The sequence below is a fragment of the Melozone crissalis genome, unplaced genomic scaffold (genome assembly GCF_028551555.1).
Source record: "Melozone crissalis strain CALT ecotype California unplaced genomic scaffold, PUWL_Pcris_2 ptg000027l_1, whole genome shotgun sequence".
Lineage (NCBI taxonomy): Eukaryota > Metazoa > Chordata > Aves > Passeriformes > Passerellidae > Melozone > Melozone crissalis.
Genome location: NW_026535805.1, coordinates 29,005,227 through 29,031,200, shown reverse-complemented (window position 1 = coordinate 29,031,200; position 25,974 = coordinate 29,005,227). Strand labels below are relative to the sequence as shown.

Genomic DNA, 25,974 nt, shown 5'->3' with positions numbered 1-25,974 from the left:
TTTACGGAAAATCAGGATTGTGACAGCTTTACCATTGAGAAGTGCAGAATGAACAAGCTGGGGTGGGCTGGGATCAAATAAGATGGATGCTCCTCAGAAAGAAATGAAAAACTCTTTCCACTATCTTTAATAATAGAATTAAATGAGAGTAATTCTAGAAGAGTAATAGAATTGTTTGGGTTGGAAGGGATCTTAAAGATTATCTAGTTCCAGTCTCCATGCTATGGGCAGGGATACAACCCCACTAGATCCTGTTGCCCAGGGTCCCATCAAACCTTACCTTGGACATTTCCAGGGGTGCTGCAGCCAAAATTTATCTGGGCAGCCTGTTCAACGATGATTGTGCTCTCCATTTTCATTTTAAGGAATGTATTAATATCAGACATTTATTAAATTACTATTGGAATGAAAAGCTTTTTAAAATGTGAAGTTATTTTAAACAGAACAACAAATACTAATTTTAAGGGTATTACTTCTTCCTAACCAAACAACATAGCAAAAAATTTTATTCAGATGCTTACTTTTTGATTCAGTGGTAATTGCCATTGGGAGCTTTACTAAAAAGAAGGAAATAAAGTATAAAAAAGTCCGAGGCAATTTCGCAAAATTATCCTAGGAAACTGAAATATACTGAAAACCCATTTAAAAAGTCTTTTAAAGTAATCTATGTGCAAAACAATCATCATAAATTTCTGTTCCCTTAAAATATGAAAAGATTATTTTCATAGTCATTTGCAAAAGAGATAGGTATAGAAGTCCTGCAATGATGGAAAAAAACCCTTAGTAGCTATTGACTTACTGTGGGATGGAAAATTGCTAGGAACATGCATCTTTGAGATTTGTCCACATAAAACATGCAGCTTGAATTAAATGGTCTTTTTTCCCAAATGCATGCTTCCTCCCAGACTCCTGTTTCCAGAGAATTAGCTCTGCGCCTTGTTGATCAGCCGTAGAAATTTTTTGCTGCCTTTTCCTACTATGTTGTTTCATAATGAAAATACTTCCCTGCCTTTGCTACGTCTTCTTACTAATCTCCTTGTGTGTAAGATTTTGCCACTGTTTCAAGTGGAACAAGATTGCAGCTTTGAAGTGTTAGAAAATTGAAGAGGAGCAGCGGAAGACCTACTGCATTCAGCAAAGCCAAAAATGTGCCTAGTTTGGCACCCTTGACACTCAGTCTCTGGACCCTGGGTGTGTGACATTCATGGAAAATGTGGGGTGAAAAGGGAGCCCTGAATCAGCCTCACATAAACCTGAAATTATCAGAAATTCCACAATCTTTCACAGCTTCAATTTCAGTAGTGTGCCATTTTTTTCTGTTGTTAACATTGGTTAATAATAGTGTTCTGCTGGTTTTCCATTGGCAACAGTGAATAGTACTTTGAGAAAGCAGAGAAAATAGCCCCATCCAAACATAAATGTAACGCTTATTTATGCCATTTGTATTTGCCCATGGGGGCAGTGCATAATATATCAGCTTAACAGAAACCCTCTTAAGCTGATATAAACTGCATCTGTAGTAGTGATAGCTTAGCTAAAATCTGTTATGTGCACAAAGCCCTGTAGATTATGTCTAACAACAAGTGAATGTGCAGAAATATGTTCAGGAGTTCTGTGTAAAGGGTTTTCTTTCCTTGTTATCTCTTGGAAATCTCTTTAAAATGAATATTACTGATGCTGGATAGCAATGGTTAGAACAAGTGGAATAATTATCAGTGAGAATTTGTTGGGGATGTGTATTTTAAGTATTTGTTTTAATTAGGAAACAGCAAAGTAAACTATTTAACTCCACATGTTTAAGAGATACTTTTATGACTGCAAAGATGTTTAAATCGCATCAGAATTTTTACACAGAGCAATTTGAATGAGGCAGAAGAGAAGTGCTTTCTCAGGGGAAAGGGTTGGTACTGTGTCTGCCATCACTAATTTCTGAGACAGGAGGGAAATTTGCAGCTCATATTAAGAATGGGGAGAGGAAGTGTGTAGCTGAAGACAAATGAAGTCGTCTTTCAGCATTAGTAATGTTGCCGCAATATGAAATCTGTTTCATTGTACTCTTGTTAAGTAGTCTCTGGATACTATTTCAAGAAGGAACATCCACTTGGACAAAAGGAAAAGAAAACCAATCTGGTTCCTCTAAGGTCATAACCCTTGAGTCCCAAAAAGTATCCATAGTCTTGCCAAAAATCAAAACTTTGCAATGGTACATGGGATTTGTAAATGTCAGTTTGCAGAGTGCAGTGTAATTCTAAAGCTGAGAATATGGATTAGCAGGTTTGGGTCCTGAATATATTGTTAGTTAGAATGAAATAAAATAGTTACAGGGAATTTCTGCGTGCAGTGCTGTAGTTAAGCAGATACTGTAATTGTTTTATAAACAGACACAATAATTATTGATGCAATTATATTTTGGAGTACACGGTGAAAAATATCTAATTTTTAAATTTACGTGACATTGTACCCTATTGTCCGGTGGCATGTTTTTGGTTGCGTGCTGGCTATTAACTATAATTTAGCAGGCAATGTAGACATGTGATAAGTATTGCTGGTACAGGCAGAAATAACATATTATTTACAGACATCCTGCTAGGTATAATAGAGTGTAAGCAAATTTCCTTTTCTCTTTAGGATGATACATATGTGTCTGGAATAGTAGTCCCCTTTTCCTCTTAAATTATGTCTAACATTGATTCCTTTTTTGACTTATGGAGCATAATTTCTTAATTTCTAATCCAGTTTTACTTTGTAGTACATAATTTTCTATCTTACTGTCTTTAAATCTGTTGTTTCAAAGTAAATTGAAATATTTAAATGAACTTTATGCAAAAAGAAAGTGTTTCTGTATTTGCAGATTTCAATCTTCCATTTTTACAGGCTCATACGTATAGTTGGCCAGCAGTTAAGATAATCAAACTAAGTAAAATCATTCCCCAGAGAATATGGCCCTTATCCAAGAAATCAAGTTAGCAGGGTTTACAAGATTACTTGTGATTTAGCCCCTAATTCTGTTGGTTCCAGCTATGAGGAAAGAGACATTGTCATTGCACTTGCATCAGAAGACTGCAGACTTGTCTTTGCAAAAGGAAGCAAGGAATAAATTGTAGTAACTGCAATTGTTTATATTTCTGTTGCTGCTGAAGTTATCTATAGGCTAGTTTTGCATGGTACTGAAGCAGTTCTGCTGCTGTTTTCTGTCAGCTACATTCCTGAATAAAGTAACACACATTAAATTAGAAAGTCACCCTCGTGGGAAGTAAAGGTAACTTCATGAAGCATACATACTGTGACTGACAATCTATCACTATGCAAATAAAGGATCCATTGATAGTAATAAATTTTCTACAAATGAACAAAATTATGTTAAATGGAATTATGGTATCAAGAGCAATTTGTTAACAGGAAATAAGGGTGCTCAAATGCACGATGAATGTTGCTTACACACATTTGACATGCTCCACACGTTTGACAAAGCCTATTTTACTCCTGAGCTTTATAATAAAAGTCAATAATTGAGTTAATTGTTTAAAAACCTACTTTCTAGTCTATGCAGTTGGAGAGTAAGCCTTGATGTTACGCGTAGGCTGGCTGTAGTTACTGTGTTTTCTCTGATCCCAGCCCCACAGTTTGAGCAGTTCCTGAGGCCAGAGGATGTTGGCAGCTTTGGAGGCACAAAGCCTGGCATTCCTGCTGGGTGCCCTGCCGCACAGCATCTGTGTCTTTTTGTCTTAAAAGATGAAGACCTCAGTGGGGATGCTCTTGGTTTGCTTATTTCCTTTTCTGGGGAAGATCACTGGAGTGGGTGCTGCTTCCTTGCGCAGCTCTCCATAGCAAAGACCACAGTGGGAAACAGGAAAGCTGTTGCAGTGGTTGTCAGGAAGTCAGAAGGAGCAGGCTGGTGAGGAACAGAGGAGAAACCCAGGAATCCAAATTTGGTGTCTGAGGAACAGAGCAGAAAACTAGGAATCCTCCAGAATCCAGGTAGATGGCACAAAAGAATGACTTGGTTGTGGGAAGGAGGACACAGTCATTGCTGAGACTTGGCTGGTGAAGCCAAACTAATTGGAAAGCATTAAGAATATTAAAAAAAAAAAAAAAGGCAGGGAAATTAGTATTAAACTCCCCTCCCCAAGCAGACATATTGTGAGATAATATTCTTTTATTAAAAGGCATGGTGGTGCTTGAGTGTAGAAGCAGACACATGGGTCTTTTTTGCATTCTTTTTTCTTCAGAGTCAATTACCCTAATACGTGCATGCAAGGCTCTCATGGATACCAGCATCCATATGCTTGTCTGATACCAGAATTCTTGCCTTTTGAGATTTTATAACAAAAAGTGAGACAGCCATAATGTGGAACTAGTTTAAAAACATATAGAACTCAGTCTCTAGGTCTATATGTCAGATGCTTTGCCTTTTCATCAAGACCATTTTCTTGTAGGTTTTGGACTTATTATGGAAAGAAGGTTGCAGATCCTAATAAGTATACAGTAAAATGCTCAGTTGTTTTCTGAGCTGTATCTCTAGACCAGGCAATATGCTGTGAATAGAGAAAAGGCATTGAGCCAAACCTGCCTGTTAATTGTTTGATCACATGAATTCCACCTTCTGCTTTTCTTCCCACCTTTTTACCCTCTCCTCATAGTTGCTTTAATCAGTAATCAAGTTGAATTCTCATTTATTTCATACACTTTAGAGAAAAATAGACTTCCTTTGTTCTCTATTCACTTGTTTTCTGAGTAGTAATATTTTTGTGTTCTTAGTACCTGAGTTCTAAAGTGGGTGTTTAAAAAAAAAATCAATTCCTTTCATACTTAGACAAGTGTCTGTTCAATAGGACAAATCAGAATCTCTCTTAATGAAAGGTGGAGGTGGAATGACTCATCTCCTTGGCTTTTGTACCGGAGGTCAAATATAGTTTAGAGAAATATTTAGGCCTTGCCTGTTACTTACATCTTTTCAGACTCTTGATATATCATCTAAAGAATTTGTCATCAGTACTAATATGACAAGCCATGAAGACATGGTTACCATGGTCAGCATTTGCAGAGGGACCCCATATATTCTGTGTGAGTGATGGGTTGGTTGCTCTGGACGGGAAGTAGGTAGAAAATATGGTTGTGTCAAAGAACATCATGTTGCTCAAGCAGGATTTATGAGGCTGATCTTAATTTTGTGTCATGTGTACAAGGAAGCTTCCAGCAGGCATGATGTCCCCAAACTCTAGACCATTTAAAAGGCCAGTAATTGAATCTATTTTCCAGAAAATGAGTGGAAAACTGGTCATAGTAGCAATTTACTGTTCTAGGACAGTTGATGAAAGTAAATAGAAGAGTACAGCTTGTCTCACTTTTTTTCCTCTCTTTTAAAAATACATTTCTTCACGTTTGAGAAGAAAAAACAAACAATCACCCCTGAACAAGTGGACATCCATCTCTCTCCATTTGTTGGTAATAGCTCCTTTTGACTGCAATGGGAGGGATAGGGAACACAGCTCCAGTGTACTGAACAGGTACAATTCAGACCTGGTTGTCCTGAGCTCTGTCACACCAGCAGAAAGGTAAAGCATGCATGGATTGGATGGTCTAATGTATTGTTTAATTTCATGTGATGTCACTGAGATCTAGGACACTGCTTCTAAATTACCTCTGCAATGAATTAAATTACCTCTGTAATTTAGTCACAATTAGTAGAACTCTCCTCCTATTATTCTAAGGGATGATATGCCATATTTAATCCAAACAGTCGCCTAGTTAGTTTTGGATTTAGTCTTTACACTTTTGATTATTCTTAAACTTTTTATTTCTAATCATTAATGATGGGATCCAAAATTTAAAAAAGCATTTGAACAAGTGTATATGGACACAACTATATTAAAATGGGATTGTGTATTAGGGAGAGGAAGACCTTATAGGGCAGTTAATAGGCTATGAAAGCCAGGCTATTTTAGGAGGCTAGAGGGAAACCATTGTCAGTGAAATGCTAAAACTGAGAATAAATTGAACATGAGATACTCTTTTAAAATGTATTTTAGTAGAACCAAATAAATTGGTAGGGTAACAAATTCAAACTAGTGTACTAATTGGAAAGTCCCAATAGAGGAATGGAGGACTACCTGATTTCAGAAAGGGGAAAGGAACCTGTGAGCTCTCAGTTACAGGGAAGAATTGAAACAGACTTCTGAACAGGAAGAGCATTGGGGAGGGGGAAGGCGCCATCAAGTTTTTTTAACTAGGGAAGGAATGGCATTACCAGACATAACCTGTTTATAGGTTCCAAAAGTGCTTTTTAGATTTATACTTTTTCATCAAAAGCATTTCATTTTTTTGGACACTCTATCTGTTTGCATTATTTGGGAGCAGTGATTACTCATGTACGTGTCAGAAGATAGGAAAAGACTTCCTCAGTGCACATGAATTATTAAATGTGGAATGAGTCATTACTTCTTGTGGAAGAAACAGAATTTTATATGGATAGTGTGTCTTAACATTTGAATGATGTGAGTTTTGAAGGACATTCATGTTCTATAAAAGGCTATTTGAATTATGGTTATCCAGGACAAGGTGTCTGTGTAGACATTGCCTCTATTCTCTGCACTGATCTTACTATTTTGTAAGATTTAAATATCTCCAGTACACATGTACTGGTGTTTTAAAATGTAGTATTATAATTGGTTTAAATTGAAAAATCACTGATTGATAGCTGAAAATTTAAAAAATAAAGTTTCCTTCCAATTTTATTTCTTTTACAACAGTACAGAAGGCAAAATAAGTATTGAGGTTAGAGAGTGAAATGCCAATTTAGTTCTATTTATTACATCTATTTTAGATCAAGTCATAATTGTTTGTCTGAGAAGAAGCTCCCACTTTAAGGGGTTTGTGTAAAATAATTTTGGATCCTTTGTTATAAAAAATGAGATAAAAATCTCTAGTTCAGTGTATCTGAAATACTCTTCTGTCACATCTCTACAGCTCGGCTATTCAGGCCCATCCATCAAACTGAGACATCAATATTTGCTGAATCTCTGTGCTCAGTTTGTTACCAGTCAAGCCAAAATAGAAACTGTCTGTACTATCTCTACTCAAAAATGGAATCCTGATGTGCAGATAGATGTAGTGAGAGATCAAGAAGTCCAGAAATAAGAGAAAAAGATAAAATATAATTTAATGAATAACAATTTGGTACCTTCTGTCTAAGACTACTTTCAGATGCAGATAAGTATTTGCTTTAAAAATTTGTATGTCATTTGTGCTTTAGCAAAGCAGTTATTCAGTGTACATGCTGTATAATTTTATAATGAGTTATACAAACAGGAAATTTTATTTACAGAAAAATAGCAAACAGAAAGAAAAAGGGACACTACACAGATTAAAAGCAAGAGTTGCTAACTTTTGCATTAGCTTCAGAAAGCATATGAGGCGCAATACATGGCAAAAAGAAAAATTGACTATATTAGTTGTAACATTTGCAGTAGGTGTCCTCAGTCAGCTGAAACTCTTCTCAAATCAACAGATCTGTCAAATAAGGAGGAGATTATGGCCCTAGGTCTCATATCTAATGAAGATTTGTATCACTATTGGAAATCTTTTGGAACTATGTTTTCTACCATTTTTTTGGAAAGGAAAAAGTTCCTCTTTCTGACATAACTATAAAAATAAAATGTGTTTTTCATCCATGATTAGCATTGACTTGGTAAGAAAGAAGAAGAAAAGAAAGAGTGTAAAAAATTCTGCCTCAAATCCAAAATGCACTTTTTTTTGCTGAGTATTACTATTTCCAATGTGAGATTCTTCTGTTGGTAAGTGAAGCCTGAAAGTTTAGTGCTAATGAAATAAATAGATTCATTTAAAAAATTTTATACACAAAAACAATACCTAAATATCTTTTATGGGAAGACAAACTTGAGTAAAATCCATGCGCGTTTGATTTGACCGTTCTTCACTCAGAATCTAGCTAAATCACTGAACTGCACACATACCATGGCACCAGTACATGATGTATGTGTCTAAGCAGCTTTGAAATAATCCAGTTAATTGTCTGAAATCTAACAATGTGGGGGTGCACCCACTAGGAGTTAGATTGGGATTCCAAAGGTGTTTACTCTTTATCTGGAAGGTTCTTTACAGTTTCCAGTCGAGGGTGTTTATTAACAGCATCAACCCTAGCACTGAATCACACAAATTGTCCTTTCATGACCATTTGTAACTGCAAAATAATCCTGTTTTCCCAAAGCAACTTCTGTATAATACAGCAGTCTGAGTGTAATTAGCATTTCAAAAAATGTAAAGGACATGATAGGAATCAAAGATCTGCAAAAGAGTGATTAGAATTGTATACATGCTATATTTTTCATGGCCTTTTTATCTGGCAGATACTCAGGGTAATATATGGTTATAGTGCAACAAAACCAGATAGAAAGCCTGAAGTTGAACTCTTTTCATTGCTCAAATGTTCAGTTTATATTCACTCTCACCTGCTTAAATAACAGCAAAAAAAGAAAAACCCGGCAAAATGAATGCTAACGTTAATAAAAAGAACCACGAAAACCCATTTAACTTATGCCCAGCCATCAATGTGAATGATATGAAGAATTTTCATACAAAATAAAATCAAGAACAAGCCTGATATACTTTGAAGTCCTGCCTGAATTCATCATGTCAAACACTGACCTTTATCTGTATGTTTTCCTGTATCTTGCATGGCTTTTCTAAATAAATAGACCAAGGGTCATTCATTATTAAAAAAGTATTGCAATAGATAGTGCAGCAGGCTAACAATCAATGTTATTAAGGTTGAATCTTCCCATTTGAAGCAACATGAAAGTTTGCCTGTCATTCTTTAATTGGGTTTTTTTAAGTATTTTGAGTATGAGTATAGTATTCCTCTTGTAAATGCAGCAACCCCTGCACGTCCTCCCCTCAAAAAAAAAAAAAAACAAACCAAAAATCCTGGTGTTGCCAAAGGCATACTAGCATAACCTATGGCCCTTAAGTGAGGCTTGAATTTAAGGCCCTTGGATTTTCAATATTAACTTATTCTCTCTTTGTGGCAGTAGTCTTTTCATTTGGTGTCTCTGACCATTAGCATGGCTATAAAGTGAACTGTGTGCTCACTTCATCATAGTACAACTACGGGACTTAATGTTGCTGGAGTTCTTTCATATACCATTGTACAAATTTTAAATCAATTAAATAATTTCTCTGTAATTGTTTTCAGGGCACTGTGTAAGTTTTACATCTTTAGGAAATAGCACTTGTTTTAGTAGCGCATCTTCTGGGACAAACCGAGCATTGTTGTTTCCCTTGCTGAAAAGCTTTTGTAAGCAGAGATCATTCTTCTGTCAAATCCTTTCCCTTGTGCCCAATATAGGTAACCAGCTTTGGTGCAGGTGGGCACATAGTCAAACCCAAGACAACAGCACATCCTTCAAATAATATATCCCTCAATAGCCTTGTCCCACTTGTTTGTACACACCCACTTGTCTTTCCTTTTGCTTTCTTTTCAGCATGGTTACCCAACTGGCCTCTAAGACACTCCCTTTTCTGGCACCCCAGAGACCTGTCCTCCCTCAGCTTCCCTGCACACAGAGAGGAGGGAGCACAGCTTCTCCTGGTTTTTACACATATGGCTTTAATTACCAGCATTCGTCTTGTGAAGGCATCAATCATACATCAAACAAAGTGGTTTTGGAGGAAGGGATATCATTACATTGCTAATGCCTCTGGTAAAACAAATGTGGTTTATGTCAAAATAGTCTGAATGTTTCTTCTTTATAGAGTGTGATCATGCCCAATTTAGAGCATGGTTGCTTTAGTTTGCGTAGCCTAGGGAGGTGCTTGAGAGACGATCAAGCACAACTTCTTAAACAATATAAGGAGTTGGAACCTTTTTTTGCACATCCCTTTCACCTGTCAGGTAGCAAAAGTGCAAACGAGAATAAAAATGTACAGTATTGTATGGAGAAATTTATGTTTGAAGTAAATAGCTCTAGATGGTTATGGTTTCACCACAATTTTGCATGCATACTGACTTTAGAAGGAGTAAAAAAATAGACTTAAAGTTTCTTAAGCAACTTTAAATAGCCATTTGTTTTCTGTAAGTCTCAACATATGTCATGGCTGAGAAGAATTTGAACCATATTTCAATATCTTTTTCAGTCACTTCTTGAAACTGTTGATTTGAAACTTTTAAAATGTTTTTAGTGACCATAATGGAGTTACTTTGGATTTTCCCATTGAAACTAAGACAGAGAGTGGTTTTATAATATTCCCCTTGATTTATCATTCAATAAAGAGAAATTACTTTTAAGCATAGCACCAGAATTAAAAATAGATTTGAAATTAAAACTTAAGAAGACATGATTCAAAACTGCCAAAATAGTAAGTTTGCTCTTACTCTTATTTTTGAAGAAAACATCTTTTAGAAGCTAAATTCCAGATACTTCCCAAATGTTTTCATCCCCATTGTATATAACTCACTGTCTGGGAACTGGTATAGTAGTTACAGGTGCTGTGTTTTTTACAAATACACTTTCCAAATGGTATTTGCTATATAAAATTTCAACAAGTGTTAGTTTTTCAAGACTCATCTGTTTTTTTCGCTACATGGTAAGAGGAGAGATGACTCATCAAGAAGAGAGAAGCATGGTATGAGATAAGGAGAGCTGTCACTGCTATCATTATAGTGTTTGTATTGCACGATAAGAATACCTTTGAATTTACTTTAGGTTAAAATGGAACTGGCAAGTTATTAAAGATATAGAGTGGAATAAAAATTTTTATTTATTCTGATAGTGATTGACAAGCTAACACCTTAAGAGAAAAAGGCAGACAAAATTGTCCATTATTTTCTTCTTATTTTATCTCTTGTGTCTAAAACTCTCAATGGAATGTCCTTGAGTGCTCTGTGTAGCAGATCCTATGGCTCTGTCCTCTGGTCTTGTCAAAGAGATCATAGAATCAGAGGATAATGAAGCACATCCATCTTAGTTTTGTTCAAGCTTTTTACATCTGCTTAATTTAGAAGAATTATCCATTAAGAGCATTTATAATGCTATATCTGGCAAACCAGCTTTCTGTGGTGAAATGTTTTCAGAGCCACACTTTTTCAGGAGAATGTTTTTGACATTGCCTTTATCAGAAAGTACTGAATTACTGATGGTTTTTTATTGTTTTATTATTATACTAGCATTAGAAGCTGTCGTATGAGTCAGAAAGATGAAGATGAAAAATTCTGTTTGTTTTATGCTAAGAAAAAGGTTTTGTCCCTGTTGAATCACACATTTTGATAGCATTAAAGGAAAATATTTTTAATTTTTCAGTTTGTGCAAATCTTTGATGTTTGATGTTGGGGTTCCACTTCATATCAAAATGAAGTTTGAGAGCCTCAAAGTTTGCTGCAAGGTAAGAAACTCTGGTGTCTCTAGTTCTGTTGTGATTTGTGAAGCATCCTTTTGAAGATGCACTTTTGACTGGGGATACTCAGAAAATAACAAGTCAGGGGCTTTATTGAGCAACCACTGACCATGATAAACGCAGAACATCTTAATTATTCAGTTAAATTGTCACATCAGAAATGCTGATTGTAGGGTCCTTACCAGAGGCACTGGCTGTTCCAACATGTTTGAATAACAATTAGTATAAAATGCTTCCAAATTAAAGTTACTGAATGATCTCTGCAACGTGAAATAACAGAGGAACTCTTACCTCTGCCGGATGATCTGTCTTCACTGATATGCTTGGTTTGATAATCATCATCTTTACTAAGTTTAGAGTACATCAAATTTAGGCATCGTTAAAGCATTGCATGTTTGTATTTACTGTGTATGTAACAAGAGTTACTTGTGTGGGCTTCATCTTAAAAACCTGTGCTCAGGGCTGTAATTTTCCTCTGTATTCTCTGTGCACATGTTCTTGTTTGAAGAACAAGAACTTGTCTACCTTTGTTAGTTTACTTGCTAAAAACACGAAAACACTAACTAGCAAGGACATCTTTCATAATGCAAGCTAAATGATAATTTTAAATACGTGAGAAGGAAAAATTGATGTAAAGTAAAGTGTATTAACAGTAGCAAAACCTTGTTGCTTCCTTTCCCTGAGTGACAGTCATTTCTAGAAGCATAGCCTGTGAGGGAAAACTCAATACTGTAAGTAAGGAAAGAAGCCAGTTTTAAAGTTGAATCTACAGATACTTTTTAATATACTCACTTAAACTAGTAAGCCATCATTTTCTTTAAAAAAAATTAAAATTACAAGCATATAAATATATTCCATCAGCCATTACTTAAAACTGTGGAATGTTGTTCCAGAAATAGCAATAGCCGAAGACATACTCTTTGTTAAGTCAATAAAAAATGAGAGCAGTGAATTTGAGATGAAGAAATTTTTCTGATATTTTCTGACTGGTGTGAATTGCTGCTGTGTTTGTGTGCTTCAGGACAAATAGAGTAATCTCTCGCTTTAGCCCAGCATGTTTTACTGGCTGTTAATGTGGCTAGCCTGTTCCCATCCTCTGGACATAATTTGTTGATAACAAACAGTGCTAAGGCAGGCATTTATTTGTATATTGGTTATTGACAGGAGAACAGTTTTATGCCAGGTCAGATAGAATTGCAATAGTAGAAATCAGGACTAAAACAGCCAAGTATATTCTTTTTTTGTTTTTAAGTACAAACCTGCTTCATTCAAAGTGAAGCTGAAATTTGAAGGGGATAAGCTAAGACTTAAGACTTCCCTTCTATGTGACTTATATCCATCCTGTTTTGCATCAAGCAAAGCTCCCGCCAGGAATATTACTACTACTCCCTTTCCCCTTTATTTTGAGAGGAGAACAGTTCTGTTCCCAGGCTGTCAAGCTGCCATAATCATGCTTTTTGCTAGTCCAAGTACAAGCACCCTTTGCTGATTTCTTATCTGACAACAATGTAGCAGCAGAATTATATTAATTGCTGGTGCCAGATTGAGCAGGATATATTTATCTATGAAGAAATACTTTAAATTTTTGAATTTTTGGGTTTTGTTGGGTTTTTTTCCTGTTGCAGGGGAGTGCAGCTAGTTTTCTTTTGTAATCTGTTGATGAATTCATTTTAACTCCTTTAAGGATGTAAGACGGTTGAGCAAGAACATGTTTTTCCCAAATGTCTTCTTACTCCCCTCCAACCTTGCGACCATATTTCGGGTAGATGTCACAATTCCTTAGCTGATTGACAAATGTTTATTTTTTCCAGGCCCTCAACACAAGAGTTGTGTTTACTCCTGCCTTCCACTAGTGAACAGTAATCCTAGTACTGGGTTTCTATTTGCTTTATGTTTCTTCACTGATCCTGCCTTTATTTTCCCAAGAGAATATATATCATCTGTTTCTGAGTCTGTAGTCAGTAGTTAAGGAAGAAATGGTGGCCATCAACAATTTTACATAAAATATGTAGAAGTCCTCAAAAATTAATGGAGAAACCAAAAGTCAAATAAATGGTTTGTACAGGGGCTAGGAAGAGGGCCTGTTTTGGATAGGTAGCTGAATGGCTGTGTACATGTTCCCTCACCAAGGGTGATTTTACATCTAGATACTATTTATTCTTACTCTGACAACGTAAACAGCAAAGACGCAACAGGTGCTAAAAGTAGTATCCACGTCACTGCATCCTCCTAGGCAACAGTATAAACCTAATTTTTTTCTGCATTTTGTGAAGAAGGAAAAAAAATAATGAAAAAAAAATGAACTACAGTCTCATGTTTACAAAGAGCTTCTGTACTCACAGGTCTAAGTTAGAAAAGACCCATCCTATATCCACGGTAAGACACTGTCAGTTCTCAGCTCTTTATTTCTAAAGAAATAAAATGTTGAAATGTACTTTAAAATAACCTGAAGAATAGACTTCAGGCTCCAGGACATGCACTATTATTTGCACTATTATTTATTGCACTAATACTTGCAGTTTGATCTTTTCAAAATGCTTCTTTGTTCTCTAACCCCAAAATCTAAAGCACAGTATGAGGAACTATTATCTTTACTGTAGGAATAAATAACAAAGGTTACATCTTGGACTAGTGGTCCAGGATTGTTAAGAATAATGTCTTTTTATCATTCTTTTACTTAATAATGGTGGAAAATTACTCTCTCCAGCTTTTCCACATAAACTTACAAATGCTTCCCATGAGGTTGGGGATTAGTGTTATTAAATGGTTGCTCTGGATGTAATGAATGTGAGGGTAGGGATAGGAGAAAACAGAAGGTTTTTGCAGAGATTGTTTCCTTGTCCAGGCTCCAAAAGAACTTCCTAAACTGGAAACATTAGTGATGGCTCTATGAACATTGCCTGATACTGATGGAAAAGCAAAAGTACTTTGCTTCAAAAGTGTATTTGAGTAATGTGGTACCACATTACTTGTCAAAGCAGAAAGGTGGCTTTTGAATTCCTATAAAAATGTCATAGAGAAAAAGCCAATACTAGCTATAAGGCTGCAATTTATATCTTACAAATGCTGATATGAATATCCCTTGGGAAACACAACAGCAAGAGAATGTATGTGGTGAACTGGAACATAGAAGGATTTATTTTCTCCAAGTTTTACTTTTTGGTTTAATAAGTTCATTGTGATGGATGGGAACACAATATGTAAAATGACTGGCTTGTATACTCAAATTCATGAGTATATACCATTGAGCATATACCATACTTCAATTTTCAGATTGAGATAGAAATATATTACTTATTATGGATGATATGATTAGGTTTATTTTAAATCCAAGAGCTGTTGATTGCATATTAAAATAGTAGTTCATGTCTATCTCAACTTTTGGTAAATCTCTATTGATGGATAAATCTTTTTAGAGAATTTAAGTTGTCAGCAGAACTTATATTTCAATGAATTATTGGGAATTTTCTTCAATAGCTAAAAAATTTTACGTTTATTTTGACAGGGTTCTTGAGGTGCATGTGTAAAGAACTGCCATGAGACGAACTATACGATTTTTATAGCTTTGAGAACAGACCCAGTAATATCTGCTTCAGATAGTTGTGCCGCACAATTATCAACATTTAGAATAAATTAATTCATAATCTCTGAATAGTGATGAAAGACTGCAAATGAAAATTATGCTGAATTTGGTGAAAGTATTGAGTTGGAGCAAAGTAATTTTTATTTCTAACTCATTTCATTCCATACTATATAATTTTTTTTGTTATGCCAAGCAACTAAGCATACTAAAGTCATATTTCGGTAAAAAACTGGATGGGATTAGATTTTCAGTCAGAATAATGCTCAAAAGTATAGGTACTTAAAATTTGAACAACTTAATTTTCTTTCTCTTTTGAAGATGTAGCCCTGCAGCAGATCTTTTGAAGTGTAAACTCTGAGACATAGGAGTATTAAAATAATCATGGATCTGGAGGAAATACCACAAAAACATCCAGCACAGATTAATCAAGAATAGAAATTCATTTGAACTTTCTGTGGTCTATTGAATATGAAAACATTTCATATTGCAAATAGAAAAAAAAGAAGCCTTGAGCAAAGTTTTGATCAGTCAGTGGCATTTCTGGTGTAACACCTGAACATTCTGATTAAGGTTGAAGGTTTTAGGCAGCTTCAGCAAACTTTCTTGTATTTTATACTTTTTATTTATTAGTACTATTTGAAAAACAGCTGATCTATGCTACAGGCAACAGAACAATGGTATTAAAGAATGAAAACTTCCAGATGACTACTTGGCCAGACATAGTATTTTTATTCTGCAATTTCTTGGCATTCTGTTGTGAAATTCATGTTTTCAGACTTTCTGTGATAGCCTGTTTCCCTACACTGGATTGTATCTTTGAAGGTAATGATTTTGTGCAACTCCTGTATTGCCGACTTTTTTTTTATTGGGAAGAAGTTTCCTGTTGAAGTGGTTTCTGTATGTGTGAGAGTGGCTGGGTAATGATCAGATTCTTGGAAAATTGTGGTTCAGGAGCTTCTGCAGAGAGTTGTGCTGTTGTACTAAGCATCACTGAATCTCTAAAAGGTATATTTTTTGTCAAAATAACTAAATTAAATAGATTGGATTAGTCAGGAAATCAACACTGATCAAAGAGGTTTTTTTTGGACATCAGTTTTGAGAGTCTTAAATGAAGAGAACAGTAAAATCATGAGTCACAGAAAGAGTGTTTTGAAATAGCAGCAGTGGAAGAACCCATTTTCAAACCAACTGTATAAATTAACTATTATTGTGCAGGAACACTTTGTGAGGAAGTACATTCACATTGTTGCTGGGCAAATGTCAAAACTGCGAGTCACTGCGTCCCCACTGACTTTCTTCCTGCAGTCAAAATCCCAAATCAAGTCTAATATTACATATATATTTATTCCCATTACCCCTGAATTAGGACTTGAGGATTTTCCCCCGTGAAAATCCTCCATGAATGTTAAAAGTGTCTAGCAGAAATTACATTGCTCCTCACTTCCTTCCATTGCCATCTGTGTGTGGGTGTCTTTTGGGGGCCAGTATGACAAGAATTGGAAGAAGCATTTCTGAACGAAAATATTGTATTTCTTAAATGTGGAAATATAAAAAATACATAATCGCTTGAAGCATGGTCAGAAGTTTCACAAAGCTTTTTTTGTTGAACTTAGAAGATTTTTGGTTCAACACTCTATTTTCAAACTGCTAATGTAAAAAAATAGGAAAGCAAAAGAGTTTATTGTGGCAGAGATAAACTCAGGCAGCTTTTACTGTGCTGTGAAGATTATCAAAGTGCAATGTGCAAACACTTCCTGATATGTGTATGAGAGAAAGAACATATGCTCATCAATCTACCTGTTTTGTATATACAAAGTTGTCAGCAAGACACAGTAAAACATCCAGTAGATAGAAAGAGTAGGCTAGATGAACTATTTATGGCAAGCAGCAAATTTTTCTCTTAAGAATACATTGTCAGTTTTCCTGAAATAATCTTGGATGAGTTTTTCACGGTGAGAATTCAAGATAATTAGACAAAAGTGATGTTACTATAGCCCTTTTACATGCTATTTTAGGAATGCGAGGTCAAACTTGGCATAGGAGTCACGTATTCATTTCCTTCTCAGCTTTTCTTGAGGGTGACTGCTCTTACACTCATACCCTGCAGTGTTCTCCACCAGGGTACACGTGCCAGTGATTTTCTACTTCCCATTAAACAGACTGCACAGCAGTAGGGAGGGGAGTCCAGGTGCTCAGCTTCCCACATGGGTGTCCTACTGGGCTGTAAATAATTTATTTTCTCTTCTCATCTCCTGAGCTGTTTAACACAAAAGAGCTACAACTCCTTCAAAAGGAATTAAAAGGGGCCAGAACCAGAATGCCCCAACCAGAATGCCTAAAAAATGAGGTGGAGACACTCAAGTTCAAAGGCCTGAAACTGCTTGTGTCTGAGCAGAAATTTGGACCAAACTGCCTCATGATTTAGAGAATGTAGGTAGCAGACAGTAGAGACTTTTCTCTTCCATGTGGAGTTTCTCATTATTTTTAAAAAGAAATTACATCATCTTTGAGAAAGGTAGGGAAAAAAAAGGCTTTTAAGCTGGTGGCTAGGTATTGACCTACAAAGTGGGGCTCTGATATTGCAGAACAGCCTCATTGCCTGTTGATTTACACTGTACACACTGGTGGCATGGACACCATTATGCTTGGTGTTTGGAGGCTTCCTGCCCTCCACTTGGCTTTGGATCCAGAACTATTTTGGAGGATATAATTTAGCTTGAGTTCCCAAAGGTTATGGTAGATGGAGAACATGATGAGTAGCTGAATTCTTGGCTGTTTCCCTCTTAATAATAGCCAAGTGTGTCTCCAGGTTTTTGAAAGGTAAAGAGAGGAATTGATTGAGAGAAAAAGGAAGGGGCATAATGATGAGACAAGCTGGTAATCACTTAGTTTCCTATCTTGTTTTAGCATTATTTAACATTTTGGATGAACAGGAAGTCAACTAGGTCTCACTGATAAGTCTCCTGGTCTCCTTATTTATCTGTTCATAAAAAGTTCTGCTTGAAGAAAACATACAGGAGTTAAAAATGAAGTGTGCTTTAATTTTTTTCTAGTTCTGGCCGGTTTGTTTTTGTTTTGTTTTTCTTTTTTATTTGGACATGAGGATTTCTCATAAATGAAATTTCTTCAGGGCATTTTTATGGTGTTCAAAATTCTACTCATATTTTATGGGCTTTTCCCCCCACAAATATTTTTTATATAGAGAAAGTTTTAAAGACTTTACATGTCATGTGCACACTGAAACTCTATAATCATTCATCAAGATCGTGAGGCTTTACATCATTTCGAAGAAAAATATAAAATTTCCTTTGCAGTAGACAGGCTGTACAGGGCTTTCAAGAAACTTAGTTTTTCTGAACAACATTGGTCTTGTCTTGCAAATGTTTAGCATGGAGCAATGTTCCTCAGCAAGAAGCTGAACTCTAGTGCTTGAGATAAGAGCCTTGGGATTACAGGGTTTCATCAGTGGTTACTGTCATATTGCCACTTATGCACAGCTAGTGTCACCTGTAAAATGGTCATTTGTGGCTGTGGAAGAGATCTAAGTAGAGGATGTCTTTTGGGAAACTTTAGAGATAAATTTTGCTGAAGTGAAGCAGCAATCCCTTCTGCTGAAGGCCATGGGGACCTGTGTGGATTGCCACTTTTACAATAATGAGAGGCACAGATACACAGCCATATTTAATTATCCTTTCAGTGTTTATAAACCAGATTTCTGCTCTGAAGCTTGGTTATGAGACAGAGTGTGACTCCAGGGTTTACATTACTGAAATTTGTTGGTCAGCACCATAGATTTCTTTCATATTGGTAAGGAAATGGAAGAGATTTTTGCATTCTTTATTAGCTCTTTCACAATATTACTGTAGATGAATTTTCCTGTCTAAAGTAGAAAGTCACAACAGTATCAAGGTTAGGCTAGCCAGAATTATGGGTCCTTTCTGCCCTTCTAGGCTTGAGTGTTTCTGAGCACTGCTTACAGCTGAGAATGAAAGAATCCAACTCAAAAGCAGTAGGATGATTCATCTGAGGGTTTTATTTCTGTGAATTCTTTTATCTACCTTCACTTTGGAAAAAAGTATATTTCAGCTTATGTTGTTTTAAAACTAAAAAAATTGCAATTACTTTTGTGCTTGAGTAGTTTCATTAAAATATGTCATATTCTCTCTGCAGTTAGTATTATTCAGATAACCTTTTTAAATCTGCACCTAGGTACAATTTTCCTTAGCAAAACTCAAACAAGTGTGTGGTCCACCCTCAATTATAACAGGTCAAAAGAGTAAGTTTCTGCATTTGTTTTCATCAGTAATTCTAAAAAAGCAAGTGGCAGAAATATGTGTGAAAGTTGAGATGTAAATAATTTCCCAATCAAATTGCACTCTGATCAGTGATGGTTTTTTTCTTTTAAAAAATCAACCCACTTAAATAGTAAAGGTCAGAAAGGTAAATATGTAAGTGCAATCAGCAGGGTATTCAAATTATCAGTGTCAGCTCTGTTGCCACTCATGATAAAAAATTCTACCTAGTTTCATCTGTAAATATATTTTACATTAATCCAAAAGAATACAGAAAAGAAAGAAAAAACCAATTAACTAAAAATATAGGGTGGTAAGAATTTTTGGGCTATATGATCCTTCAGGCACTTCTGCAACCCCAGTCTCAGAGAGGAGTCCCTTCATTCTTCTTTCACCTTTCTGTGGACAGTGAAATCCAGTGATGCAAAGCCTGTCTTTGCTCAGCTGTAATAGACGTAGGGAAAAATTTGAATAATCTGAATAGTCCAGTATAGGTACTGGATAATAATGTATTTTTCCATACTTGAAGCCAAATATGATATAGCCACTGTTTTTCTTCCTTCTGCCCGTAACTATATAGTAATTGATTTCTTTCAGATATATGCATGAAGAATTCATACACAAACTGTGTTTCTCAGATAAAGAAAATAAATGTTAAAATATCCATGCTGATATAACTGTGGCAATATATGCTATGGTTTGTGATTGTGAGAAATTTAGGGAGAATACAGATAATTTTTTCCCCATTCACCAATGAAAGGCCTTTCTTGCAGAGTCCTCCATCAGACAGCAATTTTTGTTAAAAAATAGCTAGTGCTGAATGCCTGAGAGACCACTGGCGTTTGCAATCCGCCTGCTTAACTAATCCACTTTCTGTGTTTCCAATGTCTGAATCAGTGCTGAGAAATGGAATTGCACATTATATGTTTTTAGTCATGATCAAGGATTTTGAAGTTTATATCAGTGACTAAACTTAATTTCCTGATGCATCACCACAAAGTGATGATATTGAAGACGGAAGTTAAAATGACCCAATACCCTCTTCTCTCAATATAAAAATAAAGAGAAATAATGGAAATACAGTACTGCTTCCTTGCTGATTTAGTAGTGGTCTTGTCTTAAATTTAGACAGTGATGTTCTCTAGAGTCATGTTTATTAAGTTTTCTGTACTGTGAGCTGCCCTGCACAAAACTCCAGGTTCTCAAGGCGAGGCGGTGGTGAAGCAGTGAAGCTGAGCCAGCCAAGCACGAGGCTCCCATGAGGGAGCACCCAAGGGGTCTGCTCCTGCCTCTCAGCACCAAACAGGCCCAGCTGCCCAGATTTCACAGTGCTGGGAAAACATGACCATCATGGTTATGTTGCTCTTGAGAGCTCAGATGGCAAAAGACTTGATGGTCAACAGCAAAACCCTCTCTTTTGCTATGAGCAATGCAGGGGAGCTTCATGCGTTGCTTTCCCTCTTCAATATGTGCAGATATTCGGAGGTCTAAAAGTAAGAAGGAGAATAGGTTTCAGTTACTAAACCAAGATATCAACAGCAAAAGACTGTTTTCATGGCAAGGTTGAACCTGTGTCTTTATGAAGTAAGAAATCATTGAATTGTTTCTCAGTGGTATCTTGGTTTGTGGTTCTAATTAATAAATTGTACTTTCTTGCAGCTGTCGCTTCTTCCACTAGATACGTTTTTGAATTTTGACAAAGAGCATTTTGAATTTTGCCTTTTTTTCCCAGTTCTACTAACATATCTTTTTTCTGTCAGATCAAGGCTTACATGGCTTATTGCATCTGTGCATAGAAAAAATTTGATTTATAATTCCCGTGAAACTTTCTATAGGTCAGAACCAGCACTTTTTGAAAATGTATTCTGTAAGGACTTGTTTAGAATAGGTGATTTTCTCTGAAGGGTAACCTTAGCATTGCCCTGGCCTTTATGACTTTGACTTGGAAATTACTATTGCAGAGTTCAGAGAGCATGCTTTCCTCAAAAATATTTTCTTAAAATGCTGTGACAGCCTCAGCAGCTGCTATTTCATTTAATATAAAATTAATCACCTGTAGAATCTTTAGCAAGTACATTTCACAAAGAACATGACGGAGTCTTTTTCATTTGTATATGAATATAGATGTGGTTTTGCCTAGTTCTTTAAAGAAGATTAAAGTCTGTCTTTTTTTTGGACTTGAGTAAGATCTTGTGAATTTTATTGCCTTTATTAGGATAGGTGCTGGTATTTAAGGAATCTCACTCTTGACTTTCAGGTTCTATGTCTAAAACACCCCCCTTTTCAACTATTTTCTGCTTTTGCTAGCTTTAAGGTATTGTTAAAGATTATTGCTTTGCCTTGTCCAATTTTATTTGCTTTATAAATTGGCATGACAACTGAAGGTTTTTCTAGGATTTCAAAATTCAGTTGGCAGTTAGGCTGAAATCTTCTGTTAGGCTGAAATCTTCTGCACCTTGCAGATCTAATATCCAACTTGCCTTTTTTGCTGCTTGCTGGAAGTGAGGCAGGGAGACCTGGAGAACTTGAGAATCTGCTTTGACAATGTTATAGCTGGGTCTTTGATATCACACATTAAACAGTATACAGAAACTGAGTATCTGAAACAGCCTTTTCTATTTTGGATTGCTGAAATTTTCCTTTTCAGGTGAGTCCAGTGCCAAGGTAGTGGCTTCCATGAAATTTACATCATCTGACTAGCTTGTCTTTTTGCTAGATTTCTGGTGATAAGACAGAATCAGGCTTGAAGGTTAAAGATTTTTCATTCCATAAGTATTAGTTCTTGTTTGGAAATAATGAAGTTTATAGTCTTGAATCATAATTCGTATAGATGTCAAGTGTCATGTATGAAAACTGTCAAGAATTTACTGAAGTACTATTTTCCAGCAAAACAGTTTTTAGCTGTTTTGCTGCCTTGGTGTGGTTTTCTTTTTTTTTTCCCCTGAGATAAGAAATTAGAGTAATGGTTTTGCCTTTAGAAACACTTTGCCTAAGTAATAAACCTTAGAAGAGGGCACAGGAATAATTAAGGGAAACAATATTGTTGATTAGACATTAAAACTAGTAGCTACAAAAACACCCAGCAAGTTCTACAAGTTAATACCTTTATTATTTTAGGACTAGAGTTGGCCCCAAGATCTCCCAAAGAAATATGAAAGAATGCATTTCTCACTTGCCATATGACAAATTGCAAGTTTGTTTCGCTTGAATAGCCTTCACTCAAGAAGGAGAGTGTTGATGTTGATATTTATTCATCTGTCATGAAAGTCATACCTCTGAAATCATCAGTGTGTTAGAATGCAACAGCTGGCTGAAACTCTGTCCAGGCTTTCATGTGCTGGGGCAATGGCTTCAGGGTGAAGTGTCGCTAGAGCATCAATGAACTTTCATAATCAGATGGTGCCATTTTCAAGAAAGTTGATTTCCCATTATTATTTATAATAAGCCAAAAGACGCTGGAACATATGGAGGTGAAATTTCTGATGTGCAGGCCATGTACACTCAAATATGAATTTTCAAAAGAGGCAAAAAGGAAAAAGTGCTTGAAGGCAAGATGAAAAGAATAGAAAACTTCTTCCCATATGGTACCTGAGAGATTTGAAAGAAGACAAAGTTAAAAATCAGTTTTCAAAATGTCATTTCGTTTTTCCAATTTTTGTCTGATCTTTGAAGATTTAGGAAAATATTTAGGGCTGACTAACTTCTCTAGTCAGCTGACAGAAAAATATAGCTATGCTTGGAACTGCATCATTGACGTTTATGAAGTTTCATCTTATTTCTTTAAACTAAAACTCTTCCTTCAGTGTCAACCTTGTAAATGTCATATATATAAAGAAAGGATTAAAATTTTGTTTTAAAAAATAAAATATTTTTGGGGTATGAATATCTGTCTGAAATATTTTGTATCCCTCCAATAGCATGCTAAGGTAAATTTCATTTAAGGAATGCAGCAGTGTAAATACTGTGAGAAAGTCTGCCACTGCAGTTTAAAATCTCCCAAGATTTAGACATTTAACATAGCAATGAAAAATACTTGCTCTGGACATGGTTGTTAAGTCTCTACAGATTTTTACTGGTATGTAATCAAGTTTGTAATGTATACACACATGGAAAGCTATGATATAATCAATGAGGCTTTGTAAAATACATGATAAAGCTATTCACTGAATGTAATAAAATAAAAGCTAGAAGGAGAACAAGATTTCCTTTCTTTTTTGAAATGCTATTTAAAATACTGTTTTCATTGCTTAAGAAAAGCAAAGAAAAATATGCAGTATGTAGAATACAGGAAGAAACTGAATCTAAGGAGTGACAGGGGAAATATACTCCACATTCTAATGTTATATATTATAATGCATTCAAGAGCTTTTATTGCTTTGATTTGGTTTATACTTGTGTAAGTTGTATAGATTTTTATTGTTGTTTTAAATTTAAGGTTTATAAAAGTGGTTTGTTGTTATGCTTGGTGGGGAATGGATGAGCAACTTAAATATTGATTCTATAAGCAAATATGTGATGTCTCTCTCTATTACATTGCCCGTCTTAACTGGGTTTTTTTTTCATGAAACATGAAGAACATGGATATGACATCCCTCAGTGTTTCACCCATTTTCCCTCTAAGCCAGTTTGGTTATTTCAAGTTTCTCAAATTATGAATGTGGTTTGGGTTTTTTTTATTGTCTGCAGCAATGATTCGTAGTTTATTTTGCAAATCATATTCACAGTGGGTAAAGTTCAACTGTAGCTCTGTCTGAAATACAAGCCTGACTTCAGCTTGTGGCATAAAGTGCAAAGTGTGATAGAAGTACAGTTGATAGAAGTGCATGCCCAACAGGAGCAGATGGGTCAGGAATTAGGAGGTGAGGTTGGAAGGATACTCAGTGTGAAAGGCAGAAACAAATCCGGTATCAAAGGTGTTAGGAGGTAAGCAATAGCATGGGACCTTAAAATAAGGCAGGAAATTAAATAGAAAGAAAAAGATATGCAATAAATGAAGGGATAGAGAGCAAGGGAGACAGGAATGGTAAGGAAAGCACTTCAGCACTGAGGGAAAAATGAATTTTGTCAATAGCTTAGCTATGAGGTGAAATTTGATATGCTGGTAGTCCCTATATAGGTAACTTTGCCTTTACTGGTAAACTAATTTTTAAGCAGGGTTGGGGGGGTGCACAGGGAGTGGGGAAACAGATTAATAAAGTGTTTTTCTATGTACATTTTGTGGTAGTGTCATTTTTAAAATGTAGACTACTATTGCGCACTTAATGCACTTCGCTTACTTTTTGTCTTAGCCTAAAGTTCTGTGCTTCACTGCTAAAACAAAGCTAAAAAAAGCAACTAAACTAAAATAGAATGGCCAGTGGTTTTTTTCTAGACAGACTGAGCAAAAAATGTAGATCTCTTCTGTGAAGGAACAATATGAACTGCCTCAGAGATCTGAAAAATAGCAAGAGAAAACTTACTAATCTATAAATGCCTTTTTGTTTTGCTCCTAGGTTCAGATATTGTTCAATGGTTAACGAAGAATTTATCGATAGAAGACCCAGGTAATTTCTCTTGTTTTCTTGTCTTCACATTCTAGGGGTTTTTTTCAAAGTTATTGCACCTGACTTTGTTTTCTGCTGCAGTGGGAATGCCAAGACGAACATTGGACCAGAACAATTTCAATGGCTAAACAGACATGAAATCTTAGATACCTTTGCTAACATACTGAGGATTTTGATTATCCATTTTATTGCAGCAGGTATCAGAAAACAATATGAGAATGATAATGATAGTTCTTTGGTAGAAAATGTGTTTGAGTGCATGAGGAATTTACTCAGTGTTAGGCTGAAGAGTTTGTTAAACACAAGTTGTTTTCTTACAGAATGTTTCAATACACAAAAAATGCATAGAACTATTAAAAATACATTCTTGTACTGTTACCAAAAGTGAATCTTGAATTTGTACACTTCTATAGCATCTTAAATGGAAAATGAAATGCAAATAAAATCAGTGAAATGAGGAAATGAGGAAGAACAGTTCATTATTGATCATCTGCGTTAGGACATGAAAGTAAGGGCTTGGTTCCAAACTCTGCCTTGGTTTCTTGTGTGCCCAGCAGGAAACACAGTTTGGTTATTGTATTTAGCTATTATTTATTTCCTGGATTTACAAGAATCTAGTTACCTGATCAGAAATTTTCCATAAAGGAATGATTTCTAGTAGAAAATGCTGAATTGTAGAAATAAAATATTCCATGGAGGTTCTCATTTTCTTATAGTTAGAGGAAAAATAATCTTCCTTCTTTAAAAATGATCAGAAATGATCAAAATTTGCTTTTTCTCCCTTGCTTTCTTTCAGTATTTTTTTTACATTTTTGGGAGTAATTTTTGTCTTTATTTTTAAAATGTGTTTTTCTGTCAAATTAGAACTCAAACTATGATCATTGCAAAAAGCAAAATAATTTAAAATTGTGACTTGAGCAAGGAAGAGCTATCAATACATAATTTGATATTTGGAAGTAGTCAGTTCACAACATATTGACATGTTATGTGAGAGAGATGACTACTTTTTTAGTTAACTTTGAACAGTGTTGTATGCTTGATTCCTGGAGATAATCTGGAGGCTTCAAGTGACCTAAGTGTGATTTTGCATTTCTCAGTTGTCAGCTACAAAACTCTCACCTATTTGTGTTTATGAGAGTTTGAAAGA

At 35.5% G+C, this 25,974-nt stretch overlaps 1 protein-coding gene across 6 annotated transcripts in view; it reads left to right on the top strand.

The window, feature by feature from the left end:
• The window catches only part of RGS7 (regulator of G protein signaling 7), a 228,220-nt gene that overhangs the window by 103,862 nt on the left and 98,384 nt on the right, over positions 1-25,974 (top strand). For all 6 annotated transcript variants that reach the window (XM_054280489.1, XM_054280490.1, XM_054280491.1 and 3 more), the window contains exon 4: positions 24,777-24,827. In XM_054280489.1, coding sequence (XP_054136464.1) covers positions 24,777-24,827 — 51 coding nt within the window. The remainder of the gene's footprint in view (positions 1-24,776; positions 24,828-25,974) is intronic.